This window comes from Puccinia triticina, chromosome 18A (genome assembly GCF_026914185.1).
Source record: "Puccinia triticina chromosome 18A, complete sequence".
In the NCBI taxonomy this organism is placed as follows: domain Eukaryota; kingdom Fungi; phylum Basidiomycota; class Pucciniomycetes; order Pucciniales; family Pucciniaceae; genus Puccinia; species Puccinia triticina.
This window is the reverse complement of record NC_070575.1, coordinates 818,356-835,637: the sequence shown is the minus strand read 5'-3', so window position 1 is coordinate 835,637 and position 17,282 is coordinate 818,356. Positions and strand designations below refer to the sequence as shown.

Here is a 17,282-nt window from a genome sequence, read left to right as displayed (position 1 = left end):
AACCATGTCCTGGGATAGGTGTATAAATGGTCCACTCCTCAAAGATAGCCAACCAACTAACCCCTCCATTCTTAACAATCAATCAACTTGATTATCCCAATGGCTTCCCCAACAGTCAGCACTTCAACCCCGCTATTGAATCTACACCATGTCCCTACAAAAGACTACTACATTAACTATCTCTATTCCCCAACAGGATCTCCATCTGCATTTTCAGATTGGAGCTTCAAAATATCTTCTTAATGTAGTTAACAGATATGTCTTGAATTAGTTCTGTTATTATGAATTATTACTTGTTTCTCTAGGTAAGCAAAAGAGCATTGGTTTTCTCTGTGAATGCATATGTGCTAGACCAGGCTCTTTGCTGTGTACTGGTGTCTGTGGCTTGCTTTGCTGTAATAAAATTAAAACAATCACATTCTTTGATTAGTTTGAGATTGCAATAAGGGTCACAGGGTGGCAGAGCCACCCTTAAAACCTATTGGCGCTAAAAAACACCAATTTGGCCACTATGCTAAACTTTAGCAAAATCAGAAATAATCCCGCTTTGCTACACGCGGTTCGAATTTGCAGTAGCGCTGCTGGCACTTTGCTACTGCTCTAAATATTGGTTTTCTGCTAGTGCTAACGCTACTCTGGATCTAGAGTAGCAGGGTTTTGCCTTGCTACACAAAGGACCACTTTTTGTAGCAAAGCATAGCTCTTGCAGTGTTGCCTCAGATCAGAAAATTTATCTTTGAATATGCCATCACTCTGGAAAGGATACTCTTTAAGATTTAAGCTGGACTAAATATCTCTGGAAAAAGGTTTTCTTGCTGTTTCTCTGCCCTGGATCTAGTTGGCCATATTTTCTGGAAGGAAGGAAGGAAGGAAGGAAAGTCTTGGCAAAGAAACTCAACAAAATAGAAACTTCCAACCACTGCTCAGCTGCTGAAAACAAGGATTTCCCAGCTTCTAATCAACATGATTGCCCAGCTGCTGATCAACAAGATTAATAAGCTGCATCAACAAGACTAATCAGCAGCTGATAAACAGTATTTCTGAGCTGTTGTGCAGGATAATTTCTTAGCTGTTGATCAGGAGAGTTGCCGGATTATCAGCCTGCCTCAGCTGATGAGCAGCAGCAATTCTTGGCTCTCCATGATTAACAGGATTGATTGCTAAGGCTGTTTTTGGAAGTGTCATTATCATGCAATAAATAATGACCTTATATTATGTAAAGCAGCATTATATAGCCTGATCCTTTGGAGGTAAACTGTCAAGCTTTATGACAGTTTATTTACAAAAGATTATCCTAAAAAAGTGTGTTTTACAATATGTAAGGGTAGTGGGTTTTAAACATTACACTGCATAATATGATGCTGCCAAACATGGCCTAAGTTGCTGATCTAATTTGTGCTGTGTGCAGCAGTTGGGCCGCTGTGCTAAGCACTTCTGAAAGTCACCAGAAAAAACCCTTGATTTTGCGCGTGCTAAGCAGGGCACAAGTAGCGGAGAAGCGCTGTTTTATAGTGGTAGCTAGTCTAAATACATCCGGATTACCAAAAAAAAAAACTAACGGAGCAGAGACTAACGAGAAAAAAAGAGTACGGAGGGAAATTGTCACAAAGGAGGGCTACTTAGATCCGGCCTTCTTTGGTTTAATTGATTCAACTTCAGGTTTAGGTCAACGGCTTGGGGTACAAAGACAACAAGATTCACAAAGGGCGGGCTGTGTTGGATCGTCACATTGTTGTTATCTGGAATGGTCGGAGAGATTTATCCTGCAAAACAAAAGCTAATGAGGATCTTATCCTGACTTGTTGGTACTTCTGCTGGCCTGCTTACACATTTGTTTGGACGGCTTTCAGGTTCTGCAACGTTTGGATGGTTTCTGGGAAGGTGCAGGTGTCTGAGGCGTCTGTTGCTTGGGAGCCCTCGGATAGAAGACTGGGCTCAATTGTTCGACCCAATGTTTGGTTTCGACCCAATCTTTAGTGTTGTTGTTCTTGAGATTATCGTGAAGATTCAGCAAGTCGTCTGGTATTGCGGTAATCAGCCGCTCTAGCGCCGAGCGCATTTCAGACGTAAGACAAGCGATTTTGTCCAGACCAAGAAACTGGTAAGAAACTCTTTGATCGTCCTTAGCGTCTTCCGGCGGCTTCCACTTGAAACTACTAGAGTTTCTCAAGCTGAATAAGAGAACAAGGTACGGATTGTTGATCCCTTGAATACCAGCAAAACTTTTGGACCAATCGGGACTTGCCGCCGAGCGAACTGGATCAGCCTGATTTTTTGTTTGAACGCCACAAAATGTGATGTTGGCGAGATGTAGCTCTGGAGATTCAGTTGTGGGTGCGAGATAGATGGTGAACAGCTCATCAAATCCAGGTTCCCGACTTCGGCATTGAACCGCAACGCCTCGGTACAAAAACTCCAATAAGTCGGTGGCGCTAGGCGTGTATGAGATCCGGGTAATGTGGTTGAAAAATATCCGCCCTTTGTTTAAGAGTGTGTTTCTGTCATTTGCGTCTTTGCAGTCAAATTTCATGCTGCTTGGGTCTTCCCCGCTCAAGGTTTTGATGAAGTCTACCAATCGCACTGAGTATCCATTCGGGATCAAACGGCCGTTCTCATGAGGAATTGCCTCTGTTTTCTGCATAGCGCGTATCAATATTAATCTGGTCGCCATTTCTCCGGCGTCTCCGAGGGCGACGAGTCCTTTTTTTACTGCAGAAGCAAGAGTATTGATGGACTCGATCCAATGCGCATCGTCGGATGCAAGAACCGCGTTAGCAGCTGATGCATACACGAACTGCGGTGGATAATCGCTGACAATCATTTCTCGAGTTGAGTCGATGTACATGCAATGCGCTGCGTGACTCGCAACGAGCTGCGAGTTGATTGGCGAATGTAAGGACACCCGAGTCTGGATCACGGACCCCAGTATGGCGAAACATTGCGCGTTGGTCAATGCTAGGGGAGAACCCGAGGGAGTCGTCAACAGTAATTTCTTCTTGGCAATCAGCGCTGTGGTTTCGACGGCATTTCGTGGCGTTTTTTGCATTGCGCCCTTGAAATACAGCCCATAAAATGGGCAGCCATAGGTAAAGAGCCTTTCCGGCGATAGCAACTCATCCCATGAACTCGGTGGGTCTTGCGAGACAAACACATCAAGTGCTGAGACTTTGTAGATTGGCGCAAATAAATCAACTCCAACACCGTGGAACCTAGTACTGGGGTCTCGGTCTAGAGCAGGATTGAAGTTGGCGACCCGCGAGGTTGTATCAGTGAAGACGCTAAAGAACCCCATCGAGGAAGGTATTGCCGATAAAGCCCGACGAAACACGCGAAAGTATGGTATCTCGAGTTCTTGGTCTATATGATTTATCAACATGCTGGCTTCGTCTATCGCCAATAGGACTTTGAGATTTCCGTGTCCGCTGTTTTTCATGCTTGAATGCATGCTTTCAACCGCAACAGCAAGTAGTTCCCTCGTCTTCAAGTCGGGTGTGATCGTCTCTAAGTCCGGTGTGATCGTCTCCAAGTCAGGTGTGATCGTCTCTAAGTCGGGTGCGTCGGGTACGAAAGTTTGCCTTGTCCTTAAGTCGGCTGCCTCTTTGTCTCCCGGGATTGACTTTACGTTGCTTAACTGGATCTTGTTCATTTCGTTCTGAACTTGGGTAGTAAACTGAGTCTTCCGAGTGTTGTCTATTTGAAAACTGTGCTCGTACCACTTAGATAATTGATCTTCCAAGCTCATGGCACATATCTCCGGCCTTGAGAAAAACTGTGACACCGTGTTGAGAATCGCAGCCAATAAGTGGCAATAATGCTTCGTCATGTCGAGTTCTGGATCCACCAATGGGAAAAAGTGGCTAGCAATCTCGGAACGAGGAGGCTGGCCATTGGAATTGGGTTCTCGGAGACAGATGTATACCACACACACGTGCGCAGCCAGCTCCTTGAGTAATCGAGTCTTGCCGCACATGCTCGGGCCGATAATCGAAGTGTACGGTGCCTTGTGTGTATCTTTTTCCCATTGCCCTGCATAACGTTCAAGGGTTTCTAGGGTTGGGCGAACAATAAGATCGTGTTTCTGATATTCTGCGTTAAAACCTTGCTGGACGATTTCGGTAGACCACTGGATATTTTCAGCCATGTTTGGTTTCTTTTTGGCTCGAGTGGTAGGTCCCTCAAGTGCATCAAGCATCTCTCTTCTCGACAATCTTGAGGCGTCGTGAATGGGGAATCGGACAAAGTAAGCACACCGGACCAGTTCCTTGATTTTGTCTTCGTCAGCTTGCTCGGTGAGATCGAGCGCATCCGTGAGATCGTTCAAAGATCCCTTTACTTTCCCTTCGATAAAATTGATCCAGCGCATGCCGACACGCATTCGCTTTAAGTCGGCGAGTTCGGAAAATTGAAAAACACTCTCCAGCCTGCTGTTGTGTTGTTGGACCTTGTCCACTTCGCAAGCCGTCAATAGTGCCAAAAAAAATCAGTTGATGTTAAGAAGCTCGTAATCAATCAAGGAGAATGACATACATCCAGCAACATCCTTCAGTTCACGGAATAACTGGGCTGGATCCTTATGAAGGGAGTGGAGTTTCAAAAAGCGATTGCGTTCAGTGTCAAGTTTTGATGAGTCGGGTTCGGCTTGCTGATAGGTTCGAAATAGAGATTTCAGTATTCATGCTACGAGTACTTTCTGGAGGAAGCAGAGAGGAAATCTTACTTGGGCCATCGGAGAGGGGCACAATCGATCGGAGGGCGAGTAAGCTGGACTGAACTGAGAAGTGTGTCGATGCGAGCAAAGAGTCACGCATGTAAATACCGAACTGGTGGTTCTGCCTAGCTTAACTAAGCCTCTCGAACGGAGGGTCCGGGGGACCCCGACCGGGGCACCTGAGGACACTGTCAAGCAGGTCATGTAGCCTCGAGCTTAACAAAGCCTCACTGTGAGAGCCCCGAAGGGGCAGCCCCGCAGGGTCTCTGTCTCACAGAGAGGCTTACCTGGAAAAACCTGTACCTGGCCTGAGAGCCCCAGGAATATCCGCCTGTATTAGGCTTTTTTTCACATTTTCCTTTTTTAAAAATCAACCGTTCATCTGTTGAAGTCGCCCCTCGGGACTTAAGGAGTGCTCGGCATTGCGCTTCTTTTGATGCAATTTGAGCCTTGTAGCTCCCAATATAAGGCCTGATCCTCCCGGTTGAAATTTCCAATCATGGAGGAAAAGTGGCCGTGTAGGGAGTGAGATTTACTGTACAGAACTGTACAACTCTATTAGTCATCTCAAAGGATTCTTGGAAAGTGAGCTCCTTTGAGCCAATCTCCAGCTCATGGGAGGAGGGCAATGGTGGCATGCCTACCACCAATTTGAAGAGGAGATGCAGGTCTTTCACCGGTTCAAGAGGCGGGCAACATGCCCTCTGGGAAGTGGGGGATTTGGGGGCACAAAGTTGGCCACCTGCAAAAAACACCAACTGCACGCGGGGCTCTCACGCCAGGAATCGTGGATTGCACGCAAGTCCCTCCCTGACGGGAGGTCGCACTTCGTGCGAGGCGCTTCGCGCCCCTGCCCCCCGGCAGGCGAGGGACTTGTGCTAAGTTTGATGTAGCCTAGCTTGCGCGTATGCGTGAGGTGGGCTAGAGGGCTACTCCCCCGCACCAGAACCCGGCCCCTCAACCACTTGACCACTTGATCACCGGCCCGGCTCCTGCGCGCGAGTCGGCCTTCTCAACTAAGGCCCTGTTTGGCACCGATATAATTATAGGTGATATAATCGCTGATTAATTCAATAAAAAATAGAAAATTCAACATAAAGCCTCCAAATTTTTTTTGTGGGCAACCTACAGTGCTGGTCTCTTCAACTTTGAAATCAGATTCAACTGATTCAGCCATCTTCAGCACCACAATACCATTATATCACTTCATACCAATATGAAGTGATATAATGGTATTATGGTGCTGAAGATGGCTGGATAAGTTGATTCTAGGTTCACAGTTGAAGAGACCAGCACTGTAGGTTGCCTACAAAAAAAATTTGGAGGCTTTATGTTGAATTTTGTATTTTTTATTGAATTAACCGGTGATTATATCACCTATATTTATACGGACTTACTTTGCGCACTGCGGAAAACTCTTTGCGCACTGTGGGGGACGTCGTCTCGACGTCCAGCCCCCAGTGCGCGCTTCTGCCACGGCTCTTTGCGCACTGCATTTTCCACCAAAAAAACGGCTTGCATTTCTTGAGATATTTTTTGATGAATCAATAAAATGGCTTTTTATGATCCCCCTAAAAAATAATCAAGTTATTTAGGGGTCTCCTTGAGCCTAGAGAAAATTGACATGAAAAAATCATATTTTAACGCGGCAGGGACCTGTAATATCGCTTCCTGTGCCCCAGTAGCCCCAAAAATTTCACAGTATCATGGCACATGTGCAATTTCATGACCTGATAATTTTCAGAATTTTTCCCAGAGACATAAGGGGTGCGCGGCAGGCTTAGTAGGAAAATTACTGCTAACTGTATAGCTTTTTTGTTACACACCCAAACAGTCCCAAAATTTCAGAAATGTTTTCATTGTGGATATTATCCGCGCCATAAATTTCTTGGCAATAGTGTGTCATGATAACATGAGATGTAGTGCGGCGGGCTTAGTTGGAAAATGACTGCTAACTTATCTGATGTTTTAATGACACACTATTGCTAAGAGCTTTATGGCGCGGAGAATATGCAAAATTGAAACATTCCTGAAAATCTCAGACTGTTTCAGTGTGTAACAAAAAATCTATACATGTAGCAGCCATTTTCCTACTAAGCCCGCCGTGCACCCCTTATATCTCATGTTATCATGACACACTATTGCCAAGAAAATTTATGGCGCGGAGAATATCCACAATGAAAACATTTCTGAAATTTTGGGACTGTTTGGGTGTGTAACAAAAAAGCTATACAGTTAGCAGTAATTTTCCTACTAAGCCTGCTGCGCACCCCTTATATCTCATTTTATAATGACACACTATTGCTAGGAATTTCAGGGAATTAATTTGAAGCATATTTCTCTGTGATCTCAAAATTTTGTGCCTTTGGTGTGTGTAACAAAAAAGTTATACATATACGCAAAATAATAAACACAATACCTATTTGGGCTACAGGAAAGCTGGTGAAAATTCTGAAAATTATCAGGTCATTAATTTGCACATGTACCATGATAATGTGAAATTTTTGGGGCTACTGGGGCACAGGAAGCGATATTACAGGTCCCTGCCGCGTTAAAATATGATTTTTTCATGTCAATTTTCTCTAGGCTCAAGGAGACCCCTAAATGACTTGATTATCTTTTAGGGGGATCATAAAAAGTCATTCTATTGATTCATCAAAAAATATCTCAAGAAATGCAAGCCGTTTTTTCGGGGGAATGCACAGTGCGCGAAGAGCCGTGGCAAGAGCACGCACTGGGGGCGGGACGTCGAGACGACGACCCCCACAGTGCGCGAAGATTTTTTTGCAGTGCGCAAAGTAAGTTCGTATTTATATCAGTGCCAAACGGGGCCTAAATATATATGTATGTACATGTCCCACAACTGCACTTCATCCCTGATCCAAAACCCCCCTCTCCAGATGGTCCTCACTCAACAACAACCTCAAAATTCAGCTACCCGCGCCAACACCAATCTATACATCAATCCAAACATTGACTCCTACACAGTTGACACCGATGGCCTCATCTTTTCCGGTCTCGCGGCTACAGATACCAACCACGTGAATTCCCCTGAGGAGAACGGTGCCAACATTAGCTCCGATATCCACATTCAAGACCCGATTGTCGATGCTAGTCCTGAAAAACGCCTTGAAATCCTGCCAGAAGACATCATGGAGGAAATTGTTGGAATGGACCTCGATGCTTTACGCAAACAAGAAGCACTTCACGCGAAGATCAAGCGACTCCCAGCATACCTCAAGCCAGACCTGGATAGTCTGTACAATGAGTTCAAATGTCAACTGCTCATTTTTGCAATCAAAAATCAAATCCACGCGTCATTGTTTTACGTCTACCTTGGGCAGCTCAATCAAATGCGTGGGCCAACCAGTTACAACAACTTCTGCTGTTTTGATACCTTGGCAAGAGAAATATTTGCTCAAAGTACGTACACATCCTTTTTGGTTCCTTTTTCCCGCATACAATGCTGATCTAATATTCCAATCAACTGCCTGTTTAGAGATTCTCCCCCTGAAAGAAAGGTGCAAGAATGTTGGAAAACTGTGGAAGACATTTGACGACGAGATAAAAGCAAAGTACAAAGATCCGGACTACCTTGAAACTATTCGTGGCGATGTACCAATGGATTTTGTGAATGGGATTGTTCAAACAGTCCGGCAAGCCAATGTTGCCAGTAAAGCATTGATGCTTGCGTCAAACAAGAAAAGTATTACTTTTGTGCAAAGGTGGGCTAAAGAAACAATTGACCGAGCTAGTTTTTATTATTTTATTGTATGACTTTGAGGCAGAGTTGAATGTAGAGTAAAAGATTGATTGACTGCTTTGACTCGACATCACAGATGAACGAGCTTTCTGGTTGCCATAAAATCCAAGGATTCATGGTCATCGCATCGGGCCGCTCGTCTGGCGACCTGTTCATCCAAGGTGGCACAAAGCTTGGGCAAGAATACCTTGACATGCTTAGGCAGGGTGGGGATCCAGTCGGAAAGTTCCATACATTGGCTGCTGGGATGGCAGTCCGCAAAGAAATCTTAATTGGAACTCTAACAAGGACTGATGTTGAAGAAACTGATAAAACCCCAAGCAGCCAATCCCAACTCAACTTGCAAGCCAACCTCGGTGCAGGTAAAGATTCCTGTGACGCAGGCAAAAAAAAGTATGCTCAATATTGCCAAGGTGAGTTTAGATACCCAAGTTTCCAGTCACTCTTTGTTGGTACATAACACGCTGACAAAAGCCATTGCAAATAGGCACCCTCAAGAAAAATAAAAAAGAGATAAGCGTTCAAATGCTGGACCTCCTCAGTAAGCTATTGATAACTCAATCAAGTGCTGTCTCCGAGGTTTCTTGACGTTTCCTTTGCTTGAGCAGATGCAGCGGGTGGCAAACACTTTTCTGCATGGCCCGGAAAGAACGCTATCAGTACCCTGCGTGATGCCAAGATTCAGATGAAGATCAAACGAAATAGCGAGGACTTTCATGCTAACAAGGTCTGCCAGCCAGTAAATCAGTTGCTCATAATCCCCTCGCAAAGGATACTACAGGCTCTTACCGAAGGATGGATTTCTCTGAAATACAGAGGTGGAGACAGTGAACTCAGTGACCTTGATGATCGTGAATCCAACACCAATCAGAAGGATGTTGATGATGGAAATTGAACTTCCTTGCTTCCGTGAAGCCTTCTTACTGTTGTTTGGTTTTCAATATCAATGTCCATCAACGTCCATACTTATCATTTCTTCAGTTCAGTAGTTCTGAGCGGTATTTCCTGTTCTGTCAAAGTCCTACTTTCAATCAGGAGTATTCATTTTTAAGCTGCTATCATACCACAGAAACATAATGTGATTTCTCTCATCTATCCCTACAGTTATCAAAGAAATCACAAAGTAGTCCTGCATTCTATTCAATTGGTAGTCTTAACAAATGTTTACATTGAAAGGAAGTCGGATACAAAATAAACATGGATTTAAGCTCTAGCGCAGTACATATATACCCATGATAAACCGCGTAAATTGTCCTAGGTCTCTTAAGAGTTTAACCAAAAAGCAACTTGACTTACCAACGCTGTCAAGCTAGGGGGTCACTGTGCCATATCTCCAGATTCCCATGCAGCATGCAGACTCTAGACAAGAATGTGGACAGAAGTTGGAAAGGACTCACCATGCTGACATGAACTTCCACCTGTGATTATTAATGTTAGCCCTGTGATAAGTAACATTAATTAGCAGTGTAACATGTCAACAGTTCAATTCCCATCCTAGACTGAAAACTTTTTCCAGAGAAAAGAACACTTTTCTTTGGTTGAAGCCATTCTTGCCCACTCTTGGTGGGTATTGCACAAAAAAAAAAAATGACAATCAGGTTTATGTGGAACTCTGGCAAAGAAACCAGTCATGAGACTCAAGCACACATAAACTGATCAGTGATAATCCTCATTGTTCATTTTAATTGTAAACAACCCTAATGCCAGACAAGCTTGACTGTAACAATGAAACTGATATCTTTTTCATGCATGGTAATGGCTTCCCTGAAGTTTGTAGCAACAATGTGTAATCAGGACATGCCACACAAGGGTTGTGCCGCAGGCTCAGTAGGAAAATGACTTCTAACTGTATAACATTTTGGTTACACACCCAAACAGTCTAAGAACTTCAGGAAATTTTTTATGGTACATATTCTCTGTGCCATAAAATTCTTAGCAGTGGTGTGGCATAAAATCATCAGATGTATGGGGTGCCCAGAGGGGTTAGTAGGAAAATAATGGCTAAAAGTATATAAACCTTTTTGTAACAAGTCCCATCAGTCTAAAAGCTTCAGGTAATTTCCAATGATGCATATTCTATATGCCATTAAATTTTTGGAAATAGTGTCAAGTCAGAACCTGAGATATAAGGCATGCACAGTAGTCATAGTACCTAGTAGTGTGCACCCCTTATATCTTATGTTCTGATGCCACTTCATTGCTAAAAATTTCATTCAAACCAAAATATACATGATTGGAAATAAACTGAAGTTTTTATACTGCTGAGACATACAATAAAAAAACTATTCACTTAGCCACATTCTTCTACAATAAGACTTCTGTGCACCCCTTATATCTCATGTTTTTATGCCACACCATTGCTAAAAATTTTTTTGGCACAGAGAATATGCAAAATAGAAATATTCCTGAGACTTTCATGCTGTTTGGGTGTGTAACCAAAAAGCTATAAAGTTACACCAGGAAAAAAAAATAGTCACTTGATGACAAGTGACATCATGCCAGCTCCAGCGGGCTACCCACCATCTACCCACCATCTACCCATCATCTACCCACCATCTACCCACCATCTAACCAGTTTAAGAATTTCCACAGGAGATCCTCAGTTTTTGCTGGGCACCACTGATCCCCATTTCTGGTCAGCTGATACTCAGCTTTAGCTCCCAGCTTATGCTCAGCTTTGGTGCCCAGCGCATGCTCAGCTTTGTTGCCCAGATCAGAACCAGTCTTGGCCCAGCTTATTTTCAGCTTTATTCCGGTCATGGCTCAGCTTAGACTCAGATTAGGACTATCATTGGCCCAGCCAATTCTCAGCTTTGGACCAGTATTGGCTCAGCTGATTTTCAGCTTTGGATAAATCTTGGCCCAGCCAATTCTCAGATTCTGAGTCTGACCACTCCTGTAACAGCTTATGCTCATCTGTGGACCAGCCTTGGCTCAGCTGATGCTCAGCTGTGGACCAACCTTGGCTAAGACAATGCTCAGCTGTGGACCAGCCTTGGCTCAGGTGATATTAATCTTTTGAATAGTCTCAAAAAATCTGATACTCAGCTTTGGAACAGCCTTGGCTCAGCCAATGCTCAGCTTTGTACCAGCATTGGCTCAGCCAATGCTCAGCTTTGTACCAGCATTGGCTCAGCCAATGCTCAGCTTTTGAAAATTTTTGGCCCAGCTGGTGTTAATCTTTGGAACAGTATTGTACCAGCTGATCCTAAGCTCTGCACAAGCCTTTTCCAAGATGATGCTCAGCTTTGGACCATTGTTGGCTAAGCTGATGCTCAGATTTGGAATATTCTTGGTCCAGCTGACACTTGGATTTGTTTCAGGCTTGGAATATCCAATGCTCAGCTGTGGCCCAGGCTCAGCCAATGCTCAGCTTTGGCCCAGGCTCAGTCAATGCCTACTGCTCAGCTTATGATGAGCATCAGCTGTTCCTGGGAAAAAATTAGGATCAGCTGACTGTGCCACATTGAGTGCTCTGGTGCAGTCCTGCAAGCTCTACAAGTGCTGGTGGAGCAGACTTGGAGCAGCGCTGGAGTAGCTCTGGAGCAGAAACCAAAGCTGCATCATGTCACTTGCCATCAAGTGACTATTTTTTTTCCAGCTAATTAGCAGTCATTTTCCTACTAAGCCCCCATGCAACCCTTATGCAGCATGTTCTGATGACTCAAGATTGCTAAAAGCTTCAGGGCAGCCATTTAGTGGATATCTGTGTCCTAAAATCTTCATGCTTCTAGTACATGGGACCACAAAGTTACAACTACAAATAACCATTTAAAAAGAATTAAATGAAATGGGCACAGAACTGGGGGTTTGTAATTGTAGCATATCCTAGCCATAGTACATTTCCTCTTTGCTTTCCAATGGTTCTCCCATGTATTTCTGAAGAAATCTCCATTTATAATGAAGACACATCTAAATCATATGGAGCTGAATTAGGTGAAAATCAAAAAATTGAGGAATTGACTCCCCATTTGTTAGTGTAGTGTAATATCAAAAACAGGCTACAATGACATGTTGAAAAGCATCTTTGCTTAGGCTATTCTTTGCAAGTCAAATGTCATAAAACTTGACTGATTACTTACATAATATTATCCCAAAAAATGGTTTACACATTGTACATGTTTTGATTATCACACTGCATTTATCACGCTAATAAACAGGGCCTTATTCACTGACACCTGATGCAATGAAAGAATTTTGACATTGCTTTATTCTTTCCAGCACTTTCACTCAATCAATTATGAAATAAATCAGAGGATGAATCTAGTAAGAAATTGAAGTTTACTAGAGGCCAAGGCGGCTTTGCCGCTGCAAACTTCAAAGTTTTCCTGATAGAGCATAACATTGGTTGCTGCTTATTCCCATCTTCTGGGAGAATCTTGAGCCCCTATTAGAACACTTGACATAAAAAATTTGATGCAAAAAAGAAGAATCATCCTGCACCTAGAATAATTCAGCAACAGCCAACCCAGAAAATCTGGCACATCAGCCTAAATTTACTGTGAGAGGTGTTTGCCCATCAGTAAGTTATTTCATGCTGGATTCATCCTTTATCCCACCAGAGCTTTTACTTACCCCTTCTATCAATAGCATTAACCCCCAGGACACCTCCCATTCACTGCAAAAAAAACTTGGTCAACTGCTTGCAGTTGACATGCAGGATACTCAAGCCAAGCTGCCATTGTAACTCCACCTGAATGCACAAGTGCCTTTGTTGGCACAGTCACTGTGCAAGGTGCACAGTGACTGTGCATTGAAGCTTGGGTCAAGTCAAACCTTGGGTAAGGCTGGTGTAACACCACAAGCTTCCTCAGAGTTACCGCATGTCAACTGCTCACAGTTGACACAGTTTTTTTTGCAGTGATTTTCATTCTGCAAATTTTCCTCTCATTTACTGTGGCTAGACCCAACACCAGAAGGACAGTCTACCAGAGCACTCATAGGAACTCCAGTTTTGGTGCACCCTTTGTTGGTAACTTGACAATCAGATTGCCACCAAAAAAAGGGGGCAGTGGCAAGGCCATATCTCACTTTGGCATATCAGTATTACTGCTTATCATTGGCCAACCAGTGCAAGGAGCTTTAGGGACTTCTCCCAGAACTACTTTGTTTTGATACATCTGATTAACTTGTGTCCAGCAACCAGTAAGGGCCTTGATTCAAATGACAACTCTAATTGACCTTGCTTCTTGCGTAGCTGTAGCAGCAGGTTGGACTTCTACTTGGTATCTCCACCAAAATAACTTCATATGTACATTGCCTGAATTCTGTATTACTGCCCTTGTGAGAGTTTGCAACCTAAAGCTGGTGAGGTGTGTGAAACAGACAAGGTAAGGGACGCCAGGGAGGTCAGCATTGATTTTCTGGAGAGGGCGAGTCAAAGAGAAGTGGGGATTGCCCTCTCCTGAGGGGACACCATTGACCCCGCTGAGGAAGAGAGGACTGTGTAGCTAACTCTCAGAGGTGTAGGTCCAACGAGCCGCATCCAGACAGACATCAGGAGTATCAGCTCAATAACCCCAGAGATGAGACTGAAGCGGAGGAGATTGTGAGCAAGGGGGTGCGCCGGGGCTATAGGAGCGGTCGCCGGGCGCGAGAGGCAGAGGCTTGTGCGAGACAATCTAATGAAGCGGAGGAGATTGTGAGCGAGGGGGTGCAGGGCTATAGGAGTGGTTGCCGGGCGCGAGAGGCGGAGGCTTGTGCGAGACGAGGATGTGCATGAGTAGGGAGAGACTGCGAGAAAGTCTTTGCGGGGGGCGTGGCAGGCCGGTTGGAACGGGGAGAGCTAAGCTGAGCGCTGGCGTCGAGGATCTCGGTGAACGATACCCGGGTCGGGTCTTATGATGGCTTAATGGGTTGTTTGGCTGATGAGTTCAATACAGACAGAAGCAAAAACAATGGTCAGCATGCTATTCAATCTCGAGCGGGTTGAGGAACTTGGTGCGAGCGGGTGGAGGGGTTTTATGCGTGGCTTGCGCGGGCTGGGTTTTGGTGGATGAAGCAGGGGGGTGGAGCCGAGGGGTGAGGGGGTCGAGTGCGTTTGAGGCGTTGTGGACAAGGGCGTGGATGAGGTGGGCAAAGAGCGGGTCCTGACCGAGACAGAGGGGACCGGCGGGTAGCCAGGCTTTCAGCGTCCGGATCTTAGTATGTTGCTTGAAATTCGTCCGTTCCAGGGCGCCGTTCATCGCGAGGAGCAAGGCATTACTGATCTTGACATCCTGGATCTACGGGCAAAACCCCACAGGCTGTTTCATCAGCAGTTTGGGAGAGAGAGTGTGTGTGGGGGGGTGGGGATGAGGCTCACTTTGCAGGTGGCTTGTGTGCTGACGAGTGTTTTGGGCGACGGGCATTTGAGGGGTGTGGGTGTGGTAGTGGGGGGCGGGATAGTCAGCGGGAGCAGGTCGATGGTGTATCGGATTCAGGGTGAGGGCTGGATCCCGGCTGTCGGTCTGAGCCGGGGGGATGGCTGGATGCAGGATGATGGTCTGAGGACTGGCTGCTGCTTCTGGTGGTGCTGGTGTTTGGGTGTTGGTTTTAGTTTTGGCTGGAGATGGCTGTAGCAGCTGGTTTGCAAGTTGGTGGCTGTGCGTAATTCTCATCATCATCGTCGTCGTCTTCCTCTTCAATGAGTTTGCTCCGAGCCGGAGCATTCTCCTTTCCTGCGCCAGTCATCGGATTCGATTTATTTTCAAGTCCGAATCGGTTTCCTCCCAGGGTCAACTTTGGATACTTTTTGTGCTTTACAATTTTGCTATCGCCGTAAGTGTAACTCTTTGTCCTCGCAAACACAGAGTTTTCCCGGGTGCAAAAGAGATTGAGATCCTTCTGCCGATCAGTTCGGTGGGTCGGGTCGTCCATGCGCACGTAGCTACCATCACAGTGCTGTGGAGAATGAGAAAAGTACTTGGCGAATCCGCCCTCCAGTATCATGTAGATCTCAGGGTAATGTAGTGCCGGGTAATGAGTCATATTCTTGTGTCTGTCTTGCTCTCGCAAGTGCTTTGCCCTGATAGTGATTGAAACAAACATATTAGTGAAGACTGCCTATGGCGATGGTTAACGTTCAAGCTTCAAAGGCTTACACAGTCGGCGCTCTCATGGCGGAATACTCGCAATGAAAGACTAGCACAACTTTCTTCATTTCCCCATTTGGATCTGGTTTGCCGGATTCGCTAGGAATAGGAACATCTTTCTGCCCGCCATTGAAGAGCGTCCCCTGCAGTAACATGGTCTCGGCAGCTTCTTTGTCATGGAGATTGATAGCTTCGCAAATGTGTCCACCATCATACTCGTATCCGAACCGACAATCAAAAATCATCTTCTTTGAAATTTTATTGTTGTACACTCCATCTAGTAGTTTGTCCATTGTCTCGGGGGATATGCGCATCAAACCATCGCTAGAAACTTTGTGGCAGGGTAAGATTTTTCCGGCGCGCTCCTTTTCACTGAAAGCTATACCTACAGGACTTTGGATAGTCGCACCGAATGTAAAAATGAATCTACTGCTTGGACTCTGCAAGGCGGTGACTGAGTTGAGGGATGGTGGTTGTAGATAGCCCAAATCCAGCGGCGCAGCGCATCGTTTGGCCTTCAGGTTGGTAGGAGCCAAGACCTGCTTAACCGCAATCCAAGGAACTGGCGAAGAATCTGTTTCGGACCGGTCGTCCAGTTCCTCCAAATTTTCCCGTCCGTCAAACTCCATTGGTCTGGGTCCTAGCTGACTGCACGTGGAACTTTCATACCCCGTCGGCTAGTGGGCTCTTCTAATCGGGTTATATCAAGGATTGTCAATAATGATAGATGTCGGTTGAACAATGTAGCCATGTTTGAAAAAGGTCGGCGAGGGAACGGCTGGGAGGCAGAACAATGGCAACAGGGCAAGGGTTGTGGTTTGAGCTGGTGTGAGCGCGCGAACGCCTGGCAATCCGTTGCTCATGGCAAATACAATGGCGAGGCGGTGAATTTGTTGGTATCCAATGAGGTGGGAGGCAAGGGTCTCAGCAAAAAAATCTGGTCTTGTTGACAACGCCTAGCTGGTCAAAGCATTACCATGCAGGTCAGACGTACCAGATGTACATGGCGGTGGCGTAGTTGTCAAGAGTGCGCTGGCAAAGTCTATAGTGCCAGATTGTCTATAAAAGGAGGTTTGACTTGCTTGCTTGTGTACCCCAGGGCGTCCTCTGCCGCTGTACTTCCAGCGTGCGGTTCGCCCTCACCCCCTCCGCTGTTGCACTTGCGCAGTTTGAGGGGCTCTACTCGGTGGCCCCCCTTTGCATAATGCCTTCAATGCGGCGCGCTGGGGGTCATCCTCTCACCATTTTTTAACCCTGCTAGACAGGGATGGATGGTAAGCCACGGTGCATCAGCTTGCTGATGTTAGGTGGCTGGTTGCAGATTATTGTTTTGTTTTTGGTTTTCATAGTTTTTTTTGTTGATTTTGGCATTTGTAGAGGGAAAACCCTTCATGTTTTTTTTTCTGAAAGTTGTAGAGGGGAAACCCTTGATTTTTTTTGTGATTTTTGGAGATTTGTAGGGGAAACCCTTGAATTTTTGTTTTGTGAATCCAAGGCTTTAATAAACTTGGATGTGTTGGTGTGGGTTTCATTTTGTGAAAATTTGAAAGTGATGTATTTTTTCTACTTGGGGTGCGCATGCCAGATTGATATGTATACAAATTTGTAAACATCATTTTATCTTGTCCTCACTTTTCCTTCAGCGCATCCTCTGCTTTATCAAATTAACAGCTCCTTCACATCATCAGCTTTGCCAAATTTCTTAATACACCCAGAACCAAACATGCCTCCAAAAAGA

The 17,282-nt window shown here is 45.2% G+C and overlaps 3 protein-coding genes across 3 annotated transcripts; 1 reads left to right on the top strand and 2 right to left on the bottom strand.

Annotated features, from left to right (window-relative positions):
- Nucleotides 1-1,615: 1,615 nt before the first annotated feature.
- Nucleotides 1,616-4,726, bottom strand: PtA15_18A98 (uncharacterized protein; the record flags this gene model as incomplete). Its single annotated transcript, XM_053165057.1, has 5 exons — nt 1,616-1,633; nt 3,461-3,880; nt 4,064-4,449; nt 4,528-4,642; nt 4,718-4,726. 5 exons carry the CDS (start codon nt 4,724-4,726, stop codon nt 1,616-1,618), a joined length of 948 nt encoding a protein of 315 aa, XP_053028597.1.
- Nucleotides 4,727-7,608: 2,882 nt separating this feature from the next.
- PtA15_18A97 (uncharacterized protein) lies at nt 7,609-9,366 on the top strand (the record flags this gene model as incomplete). The annotated part of the gene is made up of 6 exons (XM_053165056.1): nt 7,609-8,131; nt 8,208-8,323; nt 8,548-8,884; nt 8,959-9,012; nt 9,080-9,198; nt 9,253-9,366. 6 exons carry the CDS (start codon nt 7,609-7,611, stop codon nt 9,364-9,366), a joined length of 1,263 nt encoding a protein of 420 aa, XP_053028596.1.
- A 5,014-nt stretch (nt 9,367-14,380) lies between these two features.
- PtA15_18A96 (uncharacterized protein) lies at nt 14,381-16,173 on the bottom strand (the record flags this gene model as incomplete). The annotated part of the gene is made up of 4 exons (XM_053165055.1): nt 14,381-14,695; nt 14,816-14,920; nt 15,216-15,477; nt 15,554-16,173. 4 exons carry the CDS (start codon nt 16,171-16,173, stop codon nt 14,381-14,383), a joined length of 1,302 nt encoding a protein of 433 aa, XP_053028595.1.
- Nucleotides 16,174-17,282: the final 1,109 nt, after the last annotated feature.